Here is a 20,945-nt window from a genome sequence, read left to right as displayed (position 1 = left end):
TTTAGTTCCAATAGTCTATTACATTTCGACAACCCGCAGGCCCAGAGTTTATTGGATAATTAAAACAAAACACTCTAAATACAAAACCAATGGAAGACGCAGCTACACCCCAATTTCCACTTGCTCCTATACAACGAAACTGATTCCCCCACTAGCGAAATTTACAGTATTTTCCTTGTTCTCGCCAATATCCTCTTCCGTCTCTTCGATACTCTCGCCAGCTAGCGTGAAGTTCCCCAATGTTTCTGGATCTTGGCGCTTGGCCAACACAGACCGGCCGACGCGCGACAGTTTACGTGGGTGGCCACCGCCACCAACTGCACCAATCGCTCTAAAGGATTCTACCTCTCGCTCCAAGTTCATGATTTTACGCTTCATATCCTCACAACGTCGTGATAAGGATACATTGTCCTGGAAATGCGGACAATTGTCTAGAGATTTGCAGGTCGCTTCAAACTCCGGCCGATCACCTACCGTTTTCAATTTCACGTTCTCCTCTTTCAATTGAGCGACATGTCTAATCTTCTGCTTCGTGTTCGCATGGCCAAACAACTCCGCGTTGAGCTCCCCAAGTTTCTTCACTTCGTTTTCCTTCAACTGTCCGCGCGTTTTCAGGAGGTCCAATTGAGACTGATGACTTGCCTCCATCTCGTTACGCCGACGCTCCTCATCTTCAAGGAGTACTTTGAGCCTGTCGTGGATGATGTGGCGCAGGTATGATTAGGTCACAATAATCAACACATCACAAGCATGTGTCCACGAGCAGATGAATAAGCACATTGCTTTTTGGTTCAAGTAACAGCTAGTTCCTCGCCAAAAACCATATCCAACCAGACGGTATACATGTACCAGCCTGCTATCAACTGCATCACATGTGCCAAGATGAGACATCCCCACTGCCACGTCCTTGCCTTCCCGTACCTGTCATTCTGCTCAGTTACGTTGCCGAGCACCTCTTCCATGTCTTTCAGTCTTTCTGTAAGCTCCAAATTCTCTCTCTCCCTCGCCTTTTCGACTTCTCTTAGTTCCTTTTCCATGTCCGTCCATCTGTGTCTTTCCTCAACCACCTTACTGAGTTCTTCCCGGGCCTTTTCCGCGTCCTTCTTTGCGCTCGCTACAGCTGATTTTGCTTGGTTCTTAATCTCGCTGATCTCGTTTATCCTTGATCTCAAATCATTTTGCAATTTCCGCAATTGAACATCTTTGGTAGACAACTCGTTGGCTTTCTTCAGTTCTGTAACAGAGAGTGCATTTCGGGTTTCGGTCAACTCAGCCTTTAGGGCGGCCACTTCCTTTAGGCTATTTCTGATGGCCGCTCCCCGAGTATTCCGCTCCATTTCCAGCTCTTTCGCAATTTCAGCGGATCGGCTTTCAGCTTCCTGCTTCGCTTCTCGCTCGCGATCGACCTCAGTGCGTCGTTGCTCCAAACTCTTCTCCAGTTCCTCAATTCTTGTAGTGCCTTCCTGCAAGCGCTCTTCAATATCTTTTACTTTAACCCTCATGAGCTGTGTTTCAGTCTCCGCCGCTCGCTTTGCTTCGCTAAGTGTGGCTATCTCGGATGTAAGACGCGCCACGTCGGTCATATGTCCCATTTGGATGCCCTGCAGCTTTGCTTCAAAGTCATTTCTTAAATGCTGTTTTTCTGCGTCATGGTTGTTGCTCTGCTCTTCCAACGCGGCTGTCAAGTTACTGACTGATTCATCCGCCTGCTCTTGAACTTTCTTTAGAGCCAGCTCGTGGTTCTCGTGCGTCCGCTGCAGAATACAGTCATGTTCGCTTTTTAGTGCTTCAATCTCTCTTGTCTTACGCTGACTCTCATCAAGACGGGCTTCTTGCTCCTTCCCGAGATCTTCCTTCAACTGAGCGACCAGTGCCTTTTCAGCGTCCAACTCTTTTTCCAAAGCTGCTTTGCACGCGTCGTATTGTACCTCGGCCTCACGAAGTTTTCTTTCCAGTTCCAACTGTTGGGCTTCCACTTTGGCGGTTAGACACGCGATATCACTGGACGATGCAGCGCGCTGTTCCTCCAATTCCTGCTGCAATTTGGCAAGGGAGGCGGATGCCAACTTCAAGTCCTCGTCATGTTTCTTCTTCATCTGCTCCGATTCCCGGTCGTGCTCGCTTGCTTGGTTTGCCAAGTCCATTTTCAGGCTGTTTATGACAGAAGCGGATTTGCTTTGCTCGTCCTCCAGCACTGCATTTAGTTTCACCAACGCATTAGTGGTGTCCAAAAGCTCTCCTTTCAATTTGGCACGCTCAGCCTCGTGAATGGTGCGCGTCTCATCCATCTTCTCTGCAAAGCTTGCTTCCTGAGCTTTCATTTCGGATTTGATACGACCGATCTCGGCAGAATGGGCAGCGCGAAGCTCTTGCATAATTGTTTTCAATTGCAGCGATTCCCTGTTCGCTTCCTCCAATGCCTTTTGCAAGCTGGCTATCTCCATCTCGAGTTCGCTCCTCAAATTGTCGCGCTCATCTATAAGCTCTTTTGCCTCTCGTGCATGGGCATCGCGCTCTTTCTCCAAGTCCTGCTGTAGGAGCCGATGGTCGTGTTCCAACCGCCGGATGGTCTCTTCACGTTCTGTTAGCGTTGTCGACATTTCCGCAGCCTGCGCTTGCCAGCGTTCCCCTTCTGCTTCCCTTTGCTTCCTAAGACTATCCAACAACTGCGCGTGTTGTCGTCTTTCCTCGTTCGCCTCCTCTTTGTCAGTCTGCAGCTGCCGCACGAGCTCCTCGATATGCGTCTCTCTTTCGCCCAAGGTAGCAGATCTCTGCGTAAGTGTGGTTTGAGTGTCAGAGAGTAGCTCTTGGACCGTCGTCAGCTCACTCGTGGTACATTGGAGTTCAGCTTTAAGAGACGATATATTGTCCATCAAACTGCCGATCTTTCTCTCTGCTCTTTCCTGTTGTTCCGCAGCGGCGATACGTTCCTGCTCAAGGATCGCTTGGTATGAAGCGGTGCCGGTCATGATCTCTTCCGTCTTTGATCTGACCATTTCCCGCAAGTCTTGTATTGTTTCCTGGTCTCGAGATGCGGCATCGGTCAAGTCCCGAAGCTGATCCTGCAGGTTGATGATGGTTGCATCACGAGTCTTGACATCATTACTGAGAGCAGCGATGTCTGCTTTGCTTTGCTTCTCTGCCTGTGACAAGGACTCCCTCAATTCCGACAATTCATCACCCATCGCATTTTTTATTGAAACAAGCTCCTCGACTTCGGACTCCCGATTCCGGAGCTCCATCCTGAGGACTTCCAATTCACCAGTAGTACCGCTGACATGCTCTTTTAGCATGTCTATTTCCTCCTTAGCGAATGCAATGTCTTTCCGTAAATCAGCATTCATATTCTGGAGCTCCGTAGATCGGCGTTCATTGTCTCGCGCGTCCCTCTCCTGTTCTTCAATTTTAGCCGCAAATGTTGCAATGCGGACATCCGCTTGCTCCAACTGTTTTTTCAGCTCGAGATTAGCGTTACGCATGTCATGCAGCTGTGTCTGCGTTTGCGACAAATCCGCTTCTTTCCCATCAATATTATCTGTAAGGTGTTCCAGATCGCTCTGATGCCGGCGTAATTCTGCCTCCATCAACTGCATGTCTCTCTCTTTGTCGCGGAGCTGCTTTTCAACTCTGTCAATAGTGGACTTCAGCTCATCTATAATAGCTTGGCGCTCTTGCTGCTTGGAGAGAGTTCTCATATGCTCAGTTTTGAGATCCGCGAATTCTGCATCAGTATCCTGCAGTCTCCCATGCAATCTCCCCATTTCAGTTTGGAGGTCCTGAATTGTCCCTGTGGAACGATCCAAGGTGAGTTGGATTCGAGCGCGTTCCTCCGCTTGCTCTTGCAGCTCCTTCTTCAAAGTATTGACCGATTTCTGGTAACGAGAAATCTCCTCGTGGTTTTCTACCATCAACTGTTGATAAGTGGTATTTAGATCTTGATACGACTTTTTAAGAGAAGCCATAATCGATTCCATATTCTCTCTTTCGTTGTCGCGCTCGCTCTGACTACGGCTTAGGTCACTCTTCAATTTCATGACGGCGGACTCTGCCATCTCCAGTTGCAGCCGGTGATGTTCTTCTTTCCCTTCCAAGTCAGCAATGGTGGCTGTGAGGAACTGCTCCTGTTGCGATGAGAGCTTCCGTTGCTCCTCCAGTTTACCCTCTAATTCAGTTATCCGCACAAGGTAAGCCTCTTGCTGAGCATGATGGCTAGTGATAGCGTCCCGGTTGGCAACTTCCAATTCCGCATTCTTTTCAGTGATCTGCCGTGTTTTCTTGAGGGATTCATCCCTCGCGCTTTTAGTTTGCTGAAGCTCCAGCTGAGCAGCTCTGAGTTCGTCCGTCATCATCAGCAAGGTCTTTTTGATCTTCTGGTACTCTTCTGATGCTGCATTTTGGGCGATTTGAGCTTCTTGCATAAGTTTGTGCTGCTGTGCCTCAAAGTCCTGAAGACGCATTTCAAGATCGTGCTGCACTGAGAGAGCTTCTTCTTTCTCCTGAACAGCGCTTTTTATTAGCTCTCTCGATTCTTGCAATTGCCTGCTGAAAGATTCTTTTTCTTTCGCATATTGTCTGTCTGCTAAAGAGAGGGGTTTGAGCCTCTCATTAAGCCGATCATTCTGCTTTTGAAGGTCCTCAATTTTCTTTTGCAGTGCGACCGCCTTCGAGGCTCGGTCCTGCTGTGCAAAGGATTGCTTTTCGGACTTCTCTAACTGGAAATTGTGGATGCATTTCACGTTAGCTCACACTGCCATGATGAAACAACCAATGATCCCTACGTACACTTTGCTTTAGTAGTGCATGTTTTCGAAGCAAATCTGCCAATTCTTTATCTTTGGCAGTGCTGAGAGATTGCAACGCGTTCTTCTCCTTAACAGAGTTCTGCAGTTGAGCATCAGTGCGGGCGATACGCTCCTCTAGCTCCTGCCGTTGCTTGTCATTGATGGCCACTTGCCGATAATATTGATCTTGCCATTTTTCGATCTGTCAAGGAACCAGGAAGAAAGAAAGATGTAATGGAAGGGCGCCATACTACTTCCAGACGCAAAAAGTACCTCTTTTCTCAACTTTTGCGGATCCTCTCCATTAACTCTAGAAACTCGGGTAGGCACGGCCGGCTTTACAAATGATAGATCAACGGTGCCGTCTTCATCTTGTTCGAGTTGCTCCTCTGCAGGTGTGGCAAGTCAAAAACTGACAAATCCAAGGAGATCATTATATTAGCCACCTGCTTTAAGGGCCTTAAACCGCTCTGCCTTATTTAGAAAGCCATAGTGTTTGTGCTTGTCCCCGTTTAAAAGGCTCGACTGTACGTCATATGCACCAGGACCAGGAGTATCGGCGGGGGCTAGCGAAGGAAATAATTATCAGATTTGTTCAAAGCCGTCCGATTCAAAATAGATGGGCTTCGCGCTTACGACTTACGAGCAAACGGTCTCTTGGGGATGCCAAACATTGTTGAAGGCAGGATTCCAGATCAGCGCATGCTCCAGGAGAGCGCGTTCAACTCAAGCGCTTGCAGCTGGGCCGTCTCCCCAGTGTATAACTGCCGTGTCGTGAAGTGCGCAAGGCACCACCTGCGTATATCTGGACGTTGAGAAGAAGTGGGTCGCGCATCACTGATAGAATGTCCGATGGACGACGGGGTTCGGACATCGCTTACGTGATGAATCTGACTTGGGCTGATCAAGGACGACCCGCATCACCACAAAGTTTATTCAAGTCCATTTTGGCAAGGATTCAGATGTAGTTTCATCTAAATGAATAATGAGCAACTGATTTGATGCAAAAAGATCGAATGAGTTATCCATAATACAAGGATTCTGGAATTGCATTCTGATGTGTGGCAGAAGGTAATATCAATATGTCAAACGTCTACCATATGCCGCACAATGTAGAGAGGTCGAGGCAACCCAGTGACTCAAGGGTGGTACATGGGAGCATTCATTCGATATCCATTTTCAAAAACTGTGGATGGAAAGCTGTCATCTGGCAAAGGAATCCAATCATTTTATCCACCACTGGAGGGGGGTTCATCTCGTAAGTTGTCAGAAATACGTGATCTTAAAATATAATTTCTCCGAGCGGTCCGCACGAACAACCCCTAAGATCCTCGACGATGCGCGCCGGGCCTGTAAATGGTGTACCCAAAGCGAATCATTTAACTTACACTTGCATCTCTTGTAATAATCTAGCCTCATTACACGGTACCGTCAAATATGTACAAAGTTGAGATACCGTCCGATACACTTCGTGACGCGGCCATACGACGACGGAGGCAGCTTGATGAGGAGCGAAAGCAGAGGATCTTTGATCCCAAGATCAGAGTGCTAGGAGTGAGTACGACTGAATGATCGGGAGAAACTGCTAGTATGGGATTGTTCGCAGGCGCTTCCGGACCAATGTATAATTCCTTAGAAAAGAAGTGGACCTAATGGGTCTTGGTTGAGCGACTTTCAGATAAAGCGCAAACGGATAAGGAAGGCTAATATCTGATGCTTGCTTGTATCTTGGTCTATAGATCGACGTAAAATCATTGGACGACCAGATTCGCATTAAAAATGAGGTCAAGAGAGCAGAAAAAGAGAGAGATGCGAGTTTCGGTAGGGCAATCTCCCTGGATTTGGTTTGCCGCATCGTTGCAGTGGGATCTGATTCAGCGTTCTCAGACCGCGCAATGCGACAAACGAATGCAATTCTTCAACATCTCGACGCGGAAGCAGCAACCAAATGCCGCGATCAGCTGAAAGCCCTTAATGAATATCGTACTTCTCACCAACAACCATGGCAGCGACGTGAATATGATTTGTACAATCCCAAAGCACTCAAAGCGGAACAGGTAGTGGACGATGATAGCAAGATCGGCGCCAGCTCTTGTCAGAAATTTGAAGGAGAAGATTTGGCTAGTACGGAGAGGAAGAGATTACAACAAGAGCAGATGAAAACTTGGGCAAAACAGAGTATTTGGGAAGGACGAATGAGAAGATTAAAGGAAAGTGAAGAGCAGAGGTAAGGACTACAGTGGATGACAGGATCTTCAATTTGTCACTAACAATTATCTCTTAGGCGCTATGAAGAATATCAACGCGATGTCGACGAAAAAGTCCTGGCTTTACAGAAGGCGACACAGGATGCTCGCGCGGCTCAAGCGAAAGCAGACAAAGAACTCAACCTTAAGCTCGTGAGTTCAAACCTATCTGCTTGTGTTATGTATAGGACCGAGCAATTGCTCACTGACTGGTCGTCATCAACAGGCCGAGTTCAAACGCTTACGTGAAGCCGAGCAGCGACGCTTCGAGGAACAGCAAAACGTTAAGGAACTTAATAGCCAAATCAATGGAGACTTCCTTACCGAACGGCCAGATGTTTTTAACATTGGTGGTGGACATCAGTACGTTTCATAGATCTCTTATCTTCGCCAGCCAGTGGAAAACTTAGTCTAATAGCCGGCATGGTTTGACATAGAGTACGAGTGGATGTCTTTAAGGGTATCACACGCGAACAAAGCGCCTACATCATGCAAGTCCAAGAACAGCAGCGTGCGGAAGCCCAGGTATTTACTATTACCTGAATGAGTGTCGAAGGTCTATTGATCGCCTTGCATGTATGCAAACAGGCTCAACGCGAACAAAAAAGAAGGGAAGAGGAACGATTGGCATCACAGGAAGCAGCGAATACTCGCGCTGCAATGCTTCTAGAACGTGAAAAGGCACGCAAAACCCGAGAGGAGGCCATTCAAATGCGGCTCGCAAACAAGGCAAAGTCTGAGGAGGATAAGTTGAGGTAATCAAAATGGTAAACAGTAAATGGTGGAGCACCGGCTCATAAATTTCAACTCAGGAAACACTACTTGGACAAAGTTGTCTACACTAACAAACCTACGGACGACTATTTTGCCCAGTTCAACACGACTAGCCGGTGATCACAACTGCAATGCATAAAGTAGATACTGCTCATCTGCGTTGTTAGAGAATACAAAGGGGTTCTGCCAGCTGCCAGTAGTATTCAATGTGACGGTTGTTAATACGACAGCAGAACAACCAAAAGAACAGTTTGCAAGCTTTCCAGGATATTACGCCTAAGGTGCCTTCCCACTAAAATCTGCGTCCCATATGATTAATCGGCCGCACTCTCTTGACTGGGTGCCAGTGCAATAACTGTGAAATTCAGGTTGTCTGTAGTGATATCAGATGAGCAATAGTACAAGGATCGCAATTCTCAAGTCACAAACCTGGGTCGCGTTCCATAAACTGTTTTATGACCTTCACCGAATCCTACAAAATCATGCGAACATAAGATTAAAATGGTCTTTTTCAAGTCAAATCGCGCGGACCTACTAGTAAAAGATCGCCGCAGTCTCCGTGGTTTATGGGACACGGTTTGCGGCCTGTAATGGGGAAACAGTAAGTCAAAGGCCATAGAAGGCTGTGTAGTTTTACAAAAAGTATCAGCCGTACCGTCCATTTCGTAGAGATGGCCGTCTTTTTGAACGAAGCATATGAAATGTGTATCAATATCTTGTTCCCGGGGTGGTGCCTAATATAGGATGAATTGGGTATGGCTCACTAACGAGGATTTATGAAAAGATATAATTACCGCTGTCTGTCCTTCTTGAGAGCTTGTTTTGGTGGTTCAGAACAATGAGATGGAGATACATTCCAGCTTTTTTTTTACGAATAGAAACTCGTACCTCTCATCGTGGACACTGGCTAGATCCGCGGAGAGTTCCAGTACCCGGGCTCGTTCCTCTGGAGTTTTATCCTTGGTTTGATCAAGAATCCGCTGCAATGGGCCCTCCTCTGTGGAAATTCCATGTTAGTGCTGAGTTCCCGGAGAGGAATTCCAAGTTCCTCTTCTTGACATACTCAGCGTCAATAAGTCGGTATTATTTGCCAACGCATGCAGCAATCCAATCGTGCCACATGCGTTTGGAATGGTTTGCCGAACAAAGTAAATCTGTGGGCTAACGACTTGACCCTCTCTTCGGAGACGTTCTTCTTCGCTGAGGCGATATTGTTCGTACTACTCCCAGGGTCCGGTGTGTGAGCAAACCACACACTTGTGCGCGTGTGGAAAATAACACGATAAACATGCCTTATCTGTAATAGGAAATAGCAAGACCACAGCAACCGCTGGACGCGGTATAAACTGTAGAAGCTCTTCGTCAAGTCCTGAAAGGAGAAAGGTATCACGGTGAAGATCTTGACTATGGCGACGTAGGATCGGACCGCAACAATTACCCCATACGTCAGTGAAGGCCCAAACTCCATCTCCTACACCAAGCCTTTCCATGTACTTGTTCATGACCGTGGGATTCGATTCTAGTGGTGTCCAAGCTGTGGCCATATTGACGATTGTTATGGTGAACTGAGCGCAAGATCGCGAATGCACCTATCCATGTTGAGCCTTTTGAGATATTGGTGTGAGTACGTCATCAATTGGTTGGAATGTACATTGTCATCGCTTGGGGGGGAATGAAGTTCTGCTGGTAACGCGTCTACAAAGAGGTATCAACCATTGCCTCCACTCAATCACACAAACTGTTCGCTGTCTGTGTCGATCTGAACATTCGAGAAGAGTTTATATATTGTTCAATAACATGGTTGCCCTAACATCGGCTGGTTAGTTGCTGTGAATGTCGTCTACTCTTGTCAGTAAAGTGCCGAACCCGTGTACTAACTATTCTGTTGAAGCGGGTGTTATATCGTTGCTCGACGAAACTGAGGATGAGCTGAAAGTGTACGCGTTGAAGAAGCTGGACGGGATTGTAGATCAGTTCTGGGCCGAAATCTCAGATGCTGTCTCTAAAATGTACGTTCCGATTTGGGTCTGGATGGACGCGGTGCGGGACACTAGTTGCCGCTTTGCTGATTGCATATCCGGGCTTTTAGCGAAATCCTCTACGAGGATGAGCAATTTCGATATCGCGAACTTGCGGCATTGGTTGCATCAAAGGTATGCAGGTTTGACCTGGCCATAAGGTATTGGCACAACTCACAGTGTTGTCCGTCGAATTGCAGGTGTACTACCATCTCGGTGAATTTGACGAGTCCCTCACTTTCGCACTGGGGGCAGGCAAGCTCTTTGATTTGAACGCCAAGTCCGAATACGTGGAGACTATTATCGGTATGTAACATCCTGGTTCCTCGATGTGCGATGTTCCGCCAGTAGAATATTGCGATTAACTGCGAATTACCGTGTTTTGTTCAGCAAAATGCATCGATAAATACATTGCACAGAGGGTTGAGCAACACGATAACACTGCTGAAGCATTAACCATCGATCGGCGTCTCGAGGATATAGTTCAACGAATGTTCCAACGGTGTTATGATGATGGAGAATACAAACAGGTACAAAAGGATGTCGCTTTACATGCTCGTTGATCCCTTTTCACTCTCATCGTTTAGGCTATCGGCATTGCCTTGGAAACAAATCGACTGGACGTTCTCGAGGAAACCGTGTTGAAAGGAGATGCACAGGCCCTCCTTTCCTACCTTCTGGATGCGGCCATGACAATCGTACAGAACCTTCACTTCCGCAATGAGGTAGATCAGTGATGCATCCAACGCCCGTAGCTTTTGCCCATCGCTGACTCGTGGAATAGGTTCTTCGTTTGTTAGTAAAGCTCTATCGAAACCTCCCCGAACCCGACTATATCTCCATCAGCCAATGCCTCCTTCACCTAAATGATCCTGCTGCATGTGGGGATCTTCTTCAGACACTGGCAAACAATGACGAGGTGCGCATATTGAATGTAAATCCCCTGTCCTGCAGTAACACTCATTGATCTCTCTTCAGACGCACAAGTTAATAGCGTACCAAATCGCCTTCGATTTGGAGGAGAATGCTACACAAGATTTCTTGCAAAAAGTTGTAGCAGCTCTACCAGCTGCGGCTGAAGGGACGCAGGATTCTATGGAAACCGATGAAGAAAAACAGCCTTTGCTCAAGGTGTGTGTCGTGTTCACAACCGGGTCCAGCTCATAAAGCCTCATTGAGTGAGCGTCTGTAGGAGGAACCTCTTCCAAATGCGGAGTGCTTCAACAAAATACGCCATATCCTATCTGGCGAACTGTCAATCCGGTTATATTTGGAATTCTTAGTGCGTAATAACCACACTGACCTGCTGATACTGAAAAACTCCAAGGTTTGCATATGGCGCATTTCATTGATCCGACCCCAGTTGCCTAATATTCCTTATAGGATGCACTAGAATCCCGAAATTCTGTCTATCATTCAGCAATCACTTTTGCAAATGCGTTCATGAGTGCCGGGACAACCAGCGACGAATTCTTGCGCCAAAATCTAGAATGGCTTTCCCGTGCGACCAACTGGACAAAATTTAGCGCCACAGCCGCGCTAGGTGTAATTCACAAGGTACCTACATGGCGAACAAATATCTCTATGATCTCTGAAAGCTGACCTCCGGTTGTGTAGGGTCAACTTGCCCAAGGAATGGCGTTGTTGGCGCCATATTTACCGAAGGAAGGGGTTAGTGGATCATCATACTCGGAAGGAGGCGCGCTCTTCGCGATGGGCTTAATTCACACGAACCACGGTACCGGCGTAATCGAGTACCTGCGAAATGCGTTGAAAAATACACAAACGGAGGTTGTTCAACATGGTGCAGCCCTCGGATTGGGTGTGGCGGGTATGGCAACGGCCAATGACGGTACGTCATAATGCAGGCCCTTTGACTCTTGGGTATCGCTCACACCATTCCACTTCTAAAAGAAATCTATGAGGATCTGAAAAATGTTCTGTTTAGCGACAGTGCTGTTGCAGGGGAGGCGCTGGGCTTGCTATGGGCTTGGTCATGCTTGGAACTGCATCATCAAGGGCGATTGAAGAGATGTTGCAGTACGCACATGAGACGCAACATGAAAAAATCATCCGTGGGTTGGCGATTGGTATCTCCATGATCATGTACGGTCGTGAAGAGGAGGCAGATGCTCTGATTGAGCAGTTGGGTACCGATAAGGTAGGTCACTTTTGCCGGCCCTCGATCCTCAGTACTGGAACTAATATAGCTATAGGATCCAATTCTTCGGTACGGTGGAATCTACACTGTGGCGATGGCATACAGTGGTACTGGAAACAATAAAGCGATCCGGCGTCTGCTGCACGTGGCCGTGAGTGACGTGAACGACGATGTCCGTCGGGCTGCTGTGACAGCGCTGGGCTTCTTGCTGTTCCGCACGCCCAAACAAGTACCCCGCGTAGTACAACTTCTTTCCGAGAGTTACAACCCGCACGTCCGATACGGTGCCACTTTGGCGCTCGGCATCTCATGCGCTGGTACAGGATTGAAGGTGTGTGTCAGTGCCATCGCGGCTGGTGGATGGGGTCTTTAATACGCTTTGTTGGTTTGCAGGAAGCTCTCGATTTGCTGGAACCAATGACAAAAGACACTGTCGATTACGTTCGACAAGGTGCCCTTATTGCGTCGGCCATGATTCTAGTGCAACAGAATGATGTTACGAGCTCAAAGGTTACGCCAACCCGAAAGCAATTTGAATCGATCATTGGCGACAAGCATGAAGACGCCATGGCAAAGTTTGGTGCAGTCTTGGGACAGGGAATCATTGATGCTGGTTTGTACACCTTTTTCCATCGATTGTCGACATTCCATGGAAATTCATGAGATTGCCGCTACAGGTGGACGAAATGTCACTATTTCCCTGCAATCTTTGTCCGGACATGCAAACATGTCCGCCATCGTGGGGATGGCCGTATTCACCCAATTCTGGTACTGGTATCCGCTGACTCACTTCTTGAGTTTGGCATTCACGCCCACAGCCATTATTGGGTTGAATAAAGACTTGAAAATACCCAAATTTGACTTCATCTCCAACGCCAAACCTTCCTTGTTTGCATACCCACCACCTACCAAGCCTCCAACGGAGGAAAAGGTGGAGAAAGTTGCAACGGCGGTGTTGTCAACCACAGCAAAGGCTATCGCAAGAGCAAAGAAGATTGACCAGCAGCGACGGGAGAGCAGCAAAGGCCTAGAGGCCATGGATACGGTAAGATGCCATCAGCGATTCCATTGCAGAATGAGCAATCCTGTTTCTCATCAAAGTTCGTTTTTTCAGGATGAAAAAGAGCCTGAGACACCGACGGCGAAAGAGCCGGAAGGAAAAGATAAGGAGGAAAAGAAAGAGGAGGGTCAGCCAGAAAAGAAGAAGAAAAAGAAGGAAGACAACTCTGAAGTTCTTGAGAATATGGCGCGCGTTGTTCCGGCACAAGTCAAATACATTAAATTTAAGGAAGATAGTCGCTATGTACCCGTCAAGAAGGCGTCAGTTGGAGGCATAATGTTGATGCAAGACCGGAGATCTGGCGAGCAGGAAGAGATTATAGAGCTCAAGGATTTGTGTAAGTTGATGCGAACACCTTTACTATCGAATGTACAATGGTAAGCTGATATTTATTTTCTTAGCCCTTTCCGGTGCAGCAACAGCAGAGGAGGAAGCGGAACCTGGACCACCCGAACCATTTGAGTATCCAGCAGATGACTGATGGACAATGCCCGGACTAGCAATCGATGGCAGAGGTTAACATGAAGCTCATGCACAAACTGTACGCTATAATCATCCTGCAACCGGTTGAATATATCCGTTGTATTATTTGTAATTTCACTAGATGAGTTAAAATTGCTGGACTTAATAGGGCCTGTGGATCACCTTGTTAATGAACAGTCCTGATGCCAAACTCTGCGCCCAATAGAGTTGGGTCAATATACTCCCGTTCTAGATTTTCATAATTTATCAATGACATGACAGAGCAGACTTCATTACGGGTACGGGAGTCCGCTGATATGCAAAAAACCCAGCGCCAGCGCCAGCTACGAGGGACAAGCAGAGAAATCCGTTCAAGGTCATAAAAACCATCACTTTTGAGAGGTTCAGTTAAAATGTGATGACGCCGTTCAGCACTCAAAAGGAAAATCAAAGAAACATACTGAGGAAAAATCCACAAAATACTTCGACGGAATGCAGAACAGCCCGCAAGAACTGATAGTAGGACGCCCTAAAGAGACAAACAGGAGCGCGAATAAGTATCGTCAGTCATGACTCTCATTGCTCCTTTTGCCCCTGCAGATGGACTCCTATTCAGTCCATGCGTCTCACGGTCCAAAGCTGCCACTCTCAACTCACCCACGCCCAACCGTCGCAGGAGGAACACCTCGCCTTCTAAAGGTGTGTATTGGCGAACTTTCAGTCTCAAAATCATCCTCCCTCTCTCCCTCCCCACGCACGGAACGATTTCCCAAGAGACCCTCCTCCTCATACCGATCGTGCCCGCCTGTTTCCATCAACGTCAGAAGGCGGCGGTCTTGAGTGGCTCTCACGGTCCGGAAATATTCAAAGCTGGTATTCAGAGTAAATAGATCGGATTTAGTATGTTGTGGGACCTATTTCAAGTTGGACAGGAGCTTACAGAAAAGAAAGGAGGAATATGACCACACAAGATATGAAGAGTGTGCCTGGTCCTGTATCGTCCAACAGGTACTGTTGGTAACGGCACCACGGGAGGAATGCAGATCGCTTGGAAACTACGTCTTACCATTTGTACGCCAGAAGTCAAAGACAATCACAGTGTCTACAGAAAAAGAGTGTGATATTCAACAATTTGTCGAGTGGGACATTTAGGGGCACCAGCGAAAACCCTTTGCATACCATAACCCCAGTTCCAGACCATGGACATGGCACCATGGCCATTCGGCATGTCACCTCCCGGCGCTCCCGGCATGGGATGTCCTTCGTGTCCGGTGTGCCCTGCGTGGCTGTTCATCGTTCGGGTGGGCACTACAAGCAGGACACGGGGGAAAAGTGCAGAGGGACCCAGTCGTTACGCACGAGGCTAAGCCACTTGCGACGAGAGATTGGAATGCCCAAGCATTGCGATATTTTCTTGACTTTTGCCATCGTTTTCTCGACTTGGTGGTCCATATGCCCTTGTAAATGCAACAGGATGATGACTTTTTGATGTAAAGTATGTTCTGGTGTCATGGAGGGTTTTTTCCTTGTTGCAATGACTGTCCTTTTTCATATGACTGTCATACCTTCAAATGCCATACTCGTCCTATAAGCAAGTAGCTTGATGCACATATCCCACAACCAGCGCGCCATTGCATGTGAAACTCCCAACAGTCCAATCCCTTTTGCGGGGGAACCATCCCCAGCACCACCCCACCGTCATTCCCAAGAAGGACATTTGCAAGATCGCCGCGAGGAGTTGATCCTTCCCCCCTCGCCCGCGCGCGTGTAAACGTAATGCCCCCCTGTACAGTGGTGTTGGTTGGAATGCAACCTGCTCCGCTTCTTCTTCTTCTGCCTGAAGAGCGAGCGTACCCTTGTTTGCAAGTGGGCCGCTTTGCTTTTAGCAATTGAGGCACGACTGGATTCTGGAGAGCTTGTCATATTGTTTGGACTGTTGGCTCTGGTAGGGACACCTTCCGCGCGTATTCCAGCGCTGCAATCCGCGTGTCACTGTGCGTGTCAATACCCAGAACAAGGTGTTTGGCCAAACCGACTTCCAATGGCAGCTCAACACACTTAAACATCCTTTAAGGTAGTGGCTAGTTGCAGCAAGCACACCATCGCGCTATGGGACTGACTGTATCCTTGCGCAGCGACAACTCGACGCGTCAATTGTGCAGACTTTCTCAACGCAATATAGGGAATTGAACGAACGACACGTCTCAAACGTGAGAAAATACACGCTCCCGTATACTAATCGAGAATTGCAAAGGGCAGGCAGAAGCGCTTGAGGACGGGCCACCAGTGTAGCGGGGGTCATGGCAAGTACCCGCACGGCAAGAACTAGCGAGTGCCGTTCGGGAGATACTTCCAAGAAACCGCAAACCCGGCACTACGAAAGGCTTGCTGCGCTCTTCTTGCGACGTCCAACGAAGCATGCAGTTTCAGTTGATGACTTGAGATTACAAGGGAGTAGACTGCCAAGTAGAGTGCCGAAATATAATATATATCTAGAAGACATGGAGGATGACGACGACACAACCGGCACATCTCTAGTATCGCTTGGTCAAAGCGAGCGTGATAGGCGGGAGAGCGCACATGTCAGTAGCCAGGATGCCCATAACCGTGTGAAACCGTCGCGAAAGCCCGGTGTGCTCAGGAGAGTGGCTAGATTCTTGCGTACATCATTGACTCAACAGCCGCGGAGCGAACGTCGAGGGATAAAACTGGAAGAAGCCGAGGAGAGCCAGGCAAAACAGCGAACCAACAATGTGTTTGGTACAGTGAATACGGGAGTTGACGGTTTTAAGCGTCAAAGTAGCTATGGCATCGGGTTGGATGTTCTCTTTGTGAACCAAAGGAACGGAGTAGTGGGGGCGGAGCAGAAACAGAACTTGCTAGTTGATGAGGATAAACCGCGCGGGTCGCGGCTATCCGGCTCGGGTTATGCTCAACGGACGCAGAATCGAGCATCTGGGAGAAGATTATCGGTTGCAGCATCAGATTTTTTCACACGACTCACCCGGAAGCGATCGTCCCGTGCATCCGAGGAAACCTCGGGCAATGTTTTTATTGTCCCAGTCAGCATTCACGATGAGACGGATTCCTTGGGGAAATCTGAAAAGACCGAAATCTCTGCCATCGAAGTCTGTCACATAGCGCAAGAAAATGCGCTTGCCCCGACTCCGCCATCGGAAGAGACAACCGAAGTTCGACAACAGGGTAGATTTACGGTTACCCGGCAGCACAGCGTCCGTGTTCTCGCGAGAAAACGTACTTTTACTTTTGAGCGAATAGAAGCCCCTGCGGCGTGTCCTACGGGATTGCATGTGCTCGATCCGTGCCGAGGGCATGGAGCAGATGACGGCTTGTACGCCAGTAGTGAGCTTCAATCGACTGATTTGACGCTCACGATGACTTCGTCCGTCCCGTCTCAATTGGTTTCTAGCGGAAGATCGTCCCCTTTATTCGGCCATGCCCGAAAACCTTCCGACCCTTGGAGTGATGATCAATGCACTCTCACACAGGGTAGTACAAGCTTTATTACCACAATCTCCAATAGATCTTTTGAAGTCATTGAAGCGAACGAAATCAACGTTGTTGAGCCACCGGTAGATGAATTTCTTACGAATACTGATGCTGCCATCCAGGGCATGTCCAATGATTTGGAAATGACAGCACAAATGCCGGCCGTCCCGTCAGCTGAGTCACCAGAACCATCGGAACCGGCACAAGAACATCGTATTCAGGATCCGATCGTCGTCGAAAAGTCACTGAAACGCAGCACCAGCTCCTTTCATATCATCACTGCCAATCTCGACACCGAGAACGCATCGACACTTGTATCATCCCCAACGCCTCTTTGTTCACACGAGTTAGATTCATCTACAGAATCTGTTTCCTTGTCTCGCTCGCTGTCATCAGCATCTGTGGAATGCCGGAAAGAATTGTCAATATCCACGGTTACGAGTAGAACTGGTCGGACATTTACACTCGAACGCATGTTGGTCCGCGAATCCTCCACAGGGTCTTTGAAAGGATTGGCTGCTTCAACGTTAGAACCTGCAGTGGTTGATGATGGAGGTCCAACTAGATCCAGACCTACCGTTTAGATGATAACATACTCCTTGGTTAACCCAGGATGCGCTAGATTGATACGTATTATGAGGGTTCTCCCACATTATATTAGTTTATGCACGCCTCAGCAAATTGTATATCTTTATATTACTCTGGACATAGACGTTTGGTGTTTATTCCGCTGGATGGCCATATGTAGGACTTCAGGTAGAAACAGCTCACACTGCATTGCGCAAATTAAACACGTACGGGCACGCGGACATTTCTGGTTCGGGGATAAAGTTGCCGAATTTTCGATTTCATATGTGCATCCCAACTGATATACAGAAAGTCATTGTGTAGCTATACACTAATACCTAATCCTGCCGACGTCGGCGGCTGGTGCTGCGCGATACCTTTCGGCGAACTCGTCGACGTCGCTTCTTGCCAAATCTGGACGAAAGACCGTGAGAAATTGAGTATTTAGCGCGGTACAGGATTGAACAGAGCAGAAACCCACGTGGAAGCAGCAGACATTGTTCTGCCAATGTTATCTGGCGTTTTAACTTCGTAGATGCGAACAATCCAATTCTCAGTAGTGTAGACTGTTTCCCGGGGAAAAGAGTGAGAATTGCAGGCATCCAACGTCAAATAAAGTATCGGCTAACCTTCATCCACAGTGCTCAGCTTAATAGGCTTGTTTGGTATGGTCGCGCCACGCACACTATCGTGCGCGGGACCACCTCCGAAAAGTTCATGGAACCGATAGTAGGACAATTTGTACATCAGGCTATTCTTCATGGTCGGGGTAGCGAGATCGTCTACCCGGTACTCGCCTCTTTCGGTGAAGAAAGCTCGCTCGTTCACCTCATTCGGGTAGACACCTTCGCCAATTCGAACCATCCACAAGAACTTATTGATATCGTCTCCAGAATATCCAATGGCTCCCCCAAAAATAACCAAAATGTAGTCAACGTCCAGCTTACGCATGACCTCGTAGGAGACGTCCTCGGAACAAGACATGGCTTTCCCAACCGTGGCAATGTGCGTATTGTTCCATGTATTGTTGTCCACCAAAACTGTACGGTTCGACATACCAGTAATCTGGTACCCATAATCCCACCAAGACATAATCTTTGCCTTTTCGTGGGTGTTTTGTCGAAGCCAGTAGTAGGCTTCCCTGAAGTCATCAATGATGTGCTGAGATCCATCGTGCTTTCTGGAGGCCAGTACAATAGACGGTGAAGAGTACGCATTTGACGTTACCCAGGTGCAATGGAACGCAAATTGCGCCAGAATAATGACCAGCGGAAGAACGCCTGCCACTTTTGCCTCCAAACTCCACAGTCCCCGGCTGGTCTTATCATCTTTCTTTTTCTTTTCAGCGAGTTTAGGTGTCTTTGTCTCTTTGCTCTTCTTGTCGTCGGCTGCCTTTGTACTGGGACTGCTAGCCTTTGGAGGTTTGGATTTTTTGAGGAAGATTTCCAGTGCTGTCGAAACAGCAATAGCTGCAGCGACACAAACGATCGGCGTCAGAGTCAGCATAAGACGAACCATGACGCCAGCGAAATACGCAGCAGTGCCCGCATACAAAATAACAAACACGTGCTCATCCCTCAATTCCTGGGCACGCAAGGTTTAGGTTACCAATACAGGAATATGAAAAGGGCAGGTACTGCGCCGTACCTGGAAGCAGAAATAAAGACCGGCTGGGAATAAAACTATGAGCAACTGGAGATCAAAGAAGAATGATGTCCATGCGGTGGGCTGGTGTTCGGACACAGACGCAATAATGGGTATATACTTCTTCGCATATCCAGTGTCCCACAGCGAGTAAAACCGGCCAGTCCATGGTGCGATGTAACCTCCTACTGTCAACGCCACTAGCGCCGCCAATCCGAGAAGGAAGAAACCAGAAATCAGGCCATAAAAGAGCAATTGGAACTGATTTGCCGACAAGTGGCCCCGAATAAATTCGACAAAGGCCATGATCTGGAGTAAACCAAATATACCTACCAGATGCTCTAAGTAATGGTCACAAGCCAGTAGCGCATCTGCAATGAACCTACCAAGTGCCGCCATGTGCTCGCTGGTTCTGGTCGGTTGAAACCCGACAAAGGGGATTATCATCGACGATATAGTTCCGATGATGTAGAAAGTCGAATATGATACATAGAGCCGCGGGGAGAAGCGACCCATCAGGATGAGGGCAAATACATGGAGCGGAATCAAGTTCGTGATGAAGACGTAGCCTCCCCACGCTGACACCATCCAAAAGTAAAAAAGCGCGGTCATGGCTCCGTAGAAGGCGGACCCGAGCTTGACGGCTTTAATCCAAAGATAAAAGGTGAAGACAAGAAGGAAAATGGCAATACCCTCATTGTCATACGAGCCGGCAACTGAGCGTGAAATGTAACCTGGGGCAATTCCAATGAACGCCGCTGCCAGAAGCCCTGCAGCTGAATCCTTCATTTCGCTTGTCAACAGGTATGCTGCAACCGCCGTGAAGGCCGAAAAGAGAGGAGCCAGGAAGACGCAAACTTCGCGAATGTGGATGGGGAAGTTTAACGCTGTCAACACTTTATGTATGATCCCCGCTGTGACCATGATCCCAGGGTATACGGTGCCGCCGACAACACGTCCCAATGGATACCAGGAGAGCTCGTCAAACCTATCAAGATGGTAAGATACAGGTTGCAGACATCTTAAGCATTATGTTCCTCGTACCAGTTAACGAAATCATAAAATCCATTCTCGACCAATTCGACAGTTGTGCGATAGTTAAACCTAGATCGCGATTCTAGATGAATAATTACTACTTGACAACAGACCGATTGTGGCTCATACCATGGATCAAATTCGTGAATAACGCTTTCTACAGGAGAACCAATTATTCACAGATCAGTCATTGAAATTCATTGCTGTGAATAGTGTCAAACCCATGCAAGATGTGGCCCTTACCGAAACGCAGCACCGAAAACAAACGCGACGCAAAAGCCAAGACGGCAACAAGCGAAAGAACCGTCACGCGCAGCCAAACGCTCTCTATATTGAAAGCGTTAGATTTGCCGTTAAACTATTAATAACACTACCAAGAGAGTAGTGTCTACTGAACCAGGAATACAGCATTTGACCAACACCTACCACTGGATGCGCTGAGACCCAACATGTTGACCGCTACTTCGCGGAAGATCGTGTTGAATATGCTCACCGGCACCTGCTCTACTCAAAAAAAGCGCGGTAAGGATATCCGGTGACTTTGGCAAACGTCGAACTGCGAACGATCTGGGAGGAGATGGGTGCAGGACTTGGAACAGCGCATGGGAATGGATACGCCGCTTGTTGCCATGATAACAGCTGACTAAGCCTCGTCGTCGTCGTCCGAACTCCCTTCTGAACCTATCG

The 20,945-nt window shown here is 48.0% G+C and overlaps 7 protein-coding genes across 9 annotated transcripts; 3 read left to right on the top strand and 4 right to left on the bottom strand.

Annotated features, from left to right (window-relative positions):
- Nucleotides 1–8: 8 nt before the first annotated feature.
- On the bottom strand, nt 9–5,592 carry SPPG_07362 (uncharacterized protein). Its single transcript, XM_016755526.1, has 7 exons — nt 5,425–5,592; nt 5,228–5,347; nt 5,055–5,170; nt 4,783–4,983; nt 922–4,712; nt 475–691; nt 9–411 (listed from the first exon to the last, which is right to left on the bottom strand). Exons 1-7 carry the CDS (start codon nt 5,453–5,455, stop codon nt 127–129), a joined length of 4,761 nt encoding a protein of 1,586 aa, XP_016605481.1. The 5' UTR covers nt 5,456–5,592; the 3' UTR covers nt 9–126.
- A 330-nt stretch (nt 5,593–5,922) lies between these two features.
- On the top strand, nt 5,923–8,050 carry SPPG_07361. Of its 2 annotated transcripts, XM_016755525.1 has the most exons (9): nt 5,923–6,039; nt 6,195–6,335; nt 6,521–6,602; nt 6,669–7,008; nt 7,066–7,180; nt 7,254–7,390; nt 7,465–7,552; nt 7,616–7,782; nt 7,840–8,050. In XM_016755525.1, exons 1-9 carry the CDS (start codon nt 5,974–5,976, stop codon nt 7,919–7,921), a joined length of 1,218 nt encoding a protein of 405 aa, XP_016605480.1. In that variant the 5' UTR covers nt 5,923–5,973; the 3' UTR covers nt 7,922–8,050. The 2 variants fall into 2 exon arrangements, with proteins under 2 accessions (XP_016605480.1, XP_016605479.1); XM_016755524.1 differs by having other exon boundaries at nt 5,923–6,335.
- Nucleotides 7,809–9,400, bottom strand: SPPG_07360 (uncharacterized protein). The gene is made up of 9 exons (XM_016755523.1): nt 9,240–9,400; nt 9,094–9,170; nt 8,865–9,021; nt 8,690–8,798; nt 8,596–8,617; nt 8,457–8,535; nt 8,337–8,386; nt 8,231–8,273; nt 7,809–8,174 (listed from the first exon to the last, which is right to left on the bottom strand). Exons 1-9 carry the CDS (start codon nt 9,343–9,345, stop codon nt 8,116–8,118), a joined length of 702 nt encoding a protein of 233 aa, XP_016605478.1. The 5' UTR covers nt 9,346–9,400; the 3' UTR covers nt 7,809–8,115.
- A 198-nt stretch (nt 9,401–9,598) lies between these two features.
- On the top strand, nt 9,599–13,521 carry SPPG_07359 (proteasome regulatory particle base subunit RPN2; the record flags this gene model as incomplete). Its single annotated transcript, XM_016755522.1, has 18 exons — nt 9,599–9,620; nt 9,693–9,810; nt 9,891–9,954; nt 10,020–10,125; nt 10,210–10,349; nt 10,407–10,544; nt 10,604–10,738; nt 10,798–10,950; nt 11,012–11,146; nt 11,203–11,376; nt 11,437–11,671; nt 11,734–11,761; nt 11,785–11,980; nt 12,036–12,311; nt 12,374–12,593; nt 12,658–13,025; nt 13,095–13,377; nt 13,442–13,521. The coding sequence occupies 18 exons, from the start codon at nt 9,599–9,601 to the stop codon at nt 13,519–13,521; spliced, it is 2,871 nt and encodes a 956-aa protein (XP_016605477.1).
- Nucleotides 13,522–13,595: 74 nt separating this feature from the next.
- On the bottom strand, nt 13,596–15,055 carry SPPG_07358. 2 transcript variants are annotated; one of them, XM_016755521.1, is made up of 6 exons: nt 14,682–15,055; nt 14,569–14,604; nt 14,443–14,494; nt 14,160–14,372; nt 13,964–14,031; nt 13,596–13,894 (listed from the first exon to the last, which is right to left on the bottom strand). In XM_016755521.1, exons 1-6 carry the CDS (start codon nt 14,794–14,796, stop codon nt 13,770–13,772), a joined length of 609 nt encoding a protein of 202 aa, XP_016605476.1. In that variant the 5' UTR covers nt 14,797–15,055; the 3' UTR covers nt 13,596–13,769. The 2 variants fall into 2 exon arrangements, with proteins under 2 accessions (XP_016605476.1, XP_016605475.1); XM_016755520.1 differs by having other exon boundaries at nt 13,596–14,096.
- On the top strand, nt 14,916–17,835 carry SPPG_07357 (uncharacterized protein). Its single transcript, XM_016755519.1, has 2 exons — nt 14,916–15,576; nt 15,638–17,835. The coding sequence occupies exon 2, from the start codon at nt 15,803–15,805 to the stop codon at nt 17,594–17,596; it is 1,794 nt and encodes a 597-aa protein (XP_016605474.1). The 5' UTR covers nt 14,916–15,576; nt 15,638–15,802; the 3' UTR covers nt 17,597–17,835.
- On the bottom strand, nt 17,682–20,835 carry SPPG_07356 (dolichyl-diphosphooligosaccharide--protein glycosyltransferase subunit STT3). The gene is made up of 9 exons (XM_016755518.1): nt 20,685–20,835; nt 20,502–20,585; nt 20,388–20,415; nt 20,268–20,327; nt 19,610–20,211; nt 19,227–19,552; nt 18,209–19,163; nt 18,061–18,145; nt 17,682–17,993 (listed from the first exon to the last, which is right to left on the bottom strand). The coding sequence occupies exons 1-9, from the start codon at nt 20,707–20,709 to the stop codon at nt 17,918–17,920; spliced, it is 2,241 nt and encodes a 746-aa protein (XP_016605473.1). The 5' UTR covers nt 20,710–20,835; the 3' UTR covers nt 17,682–17,917.
- Between the last annotated feature and the right edge of the window lie 110 nt (nt 20,836–20,945).

Source organism: Spizellomyces punctatus (genome assembly GCF_000182565.1).
Source record: "Spizellomyces punctatus DAOM BR117 chromosome Unknown supercont1.15, whole genome shotgun sequence".
NCBI lineage: Eukaryota > Fungi > Chytridiomycota > Chytridiomycetes > Spizellomycetales > Spizellomycetaceae > Spizellomyces > Spizellomyces punctatus.
Note: the sequence above shows the minus strand (reverse complement) of the source record. Positions and strands in the feature narration are given on the sequence as shown.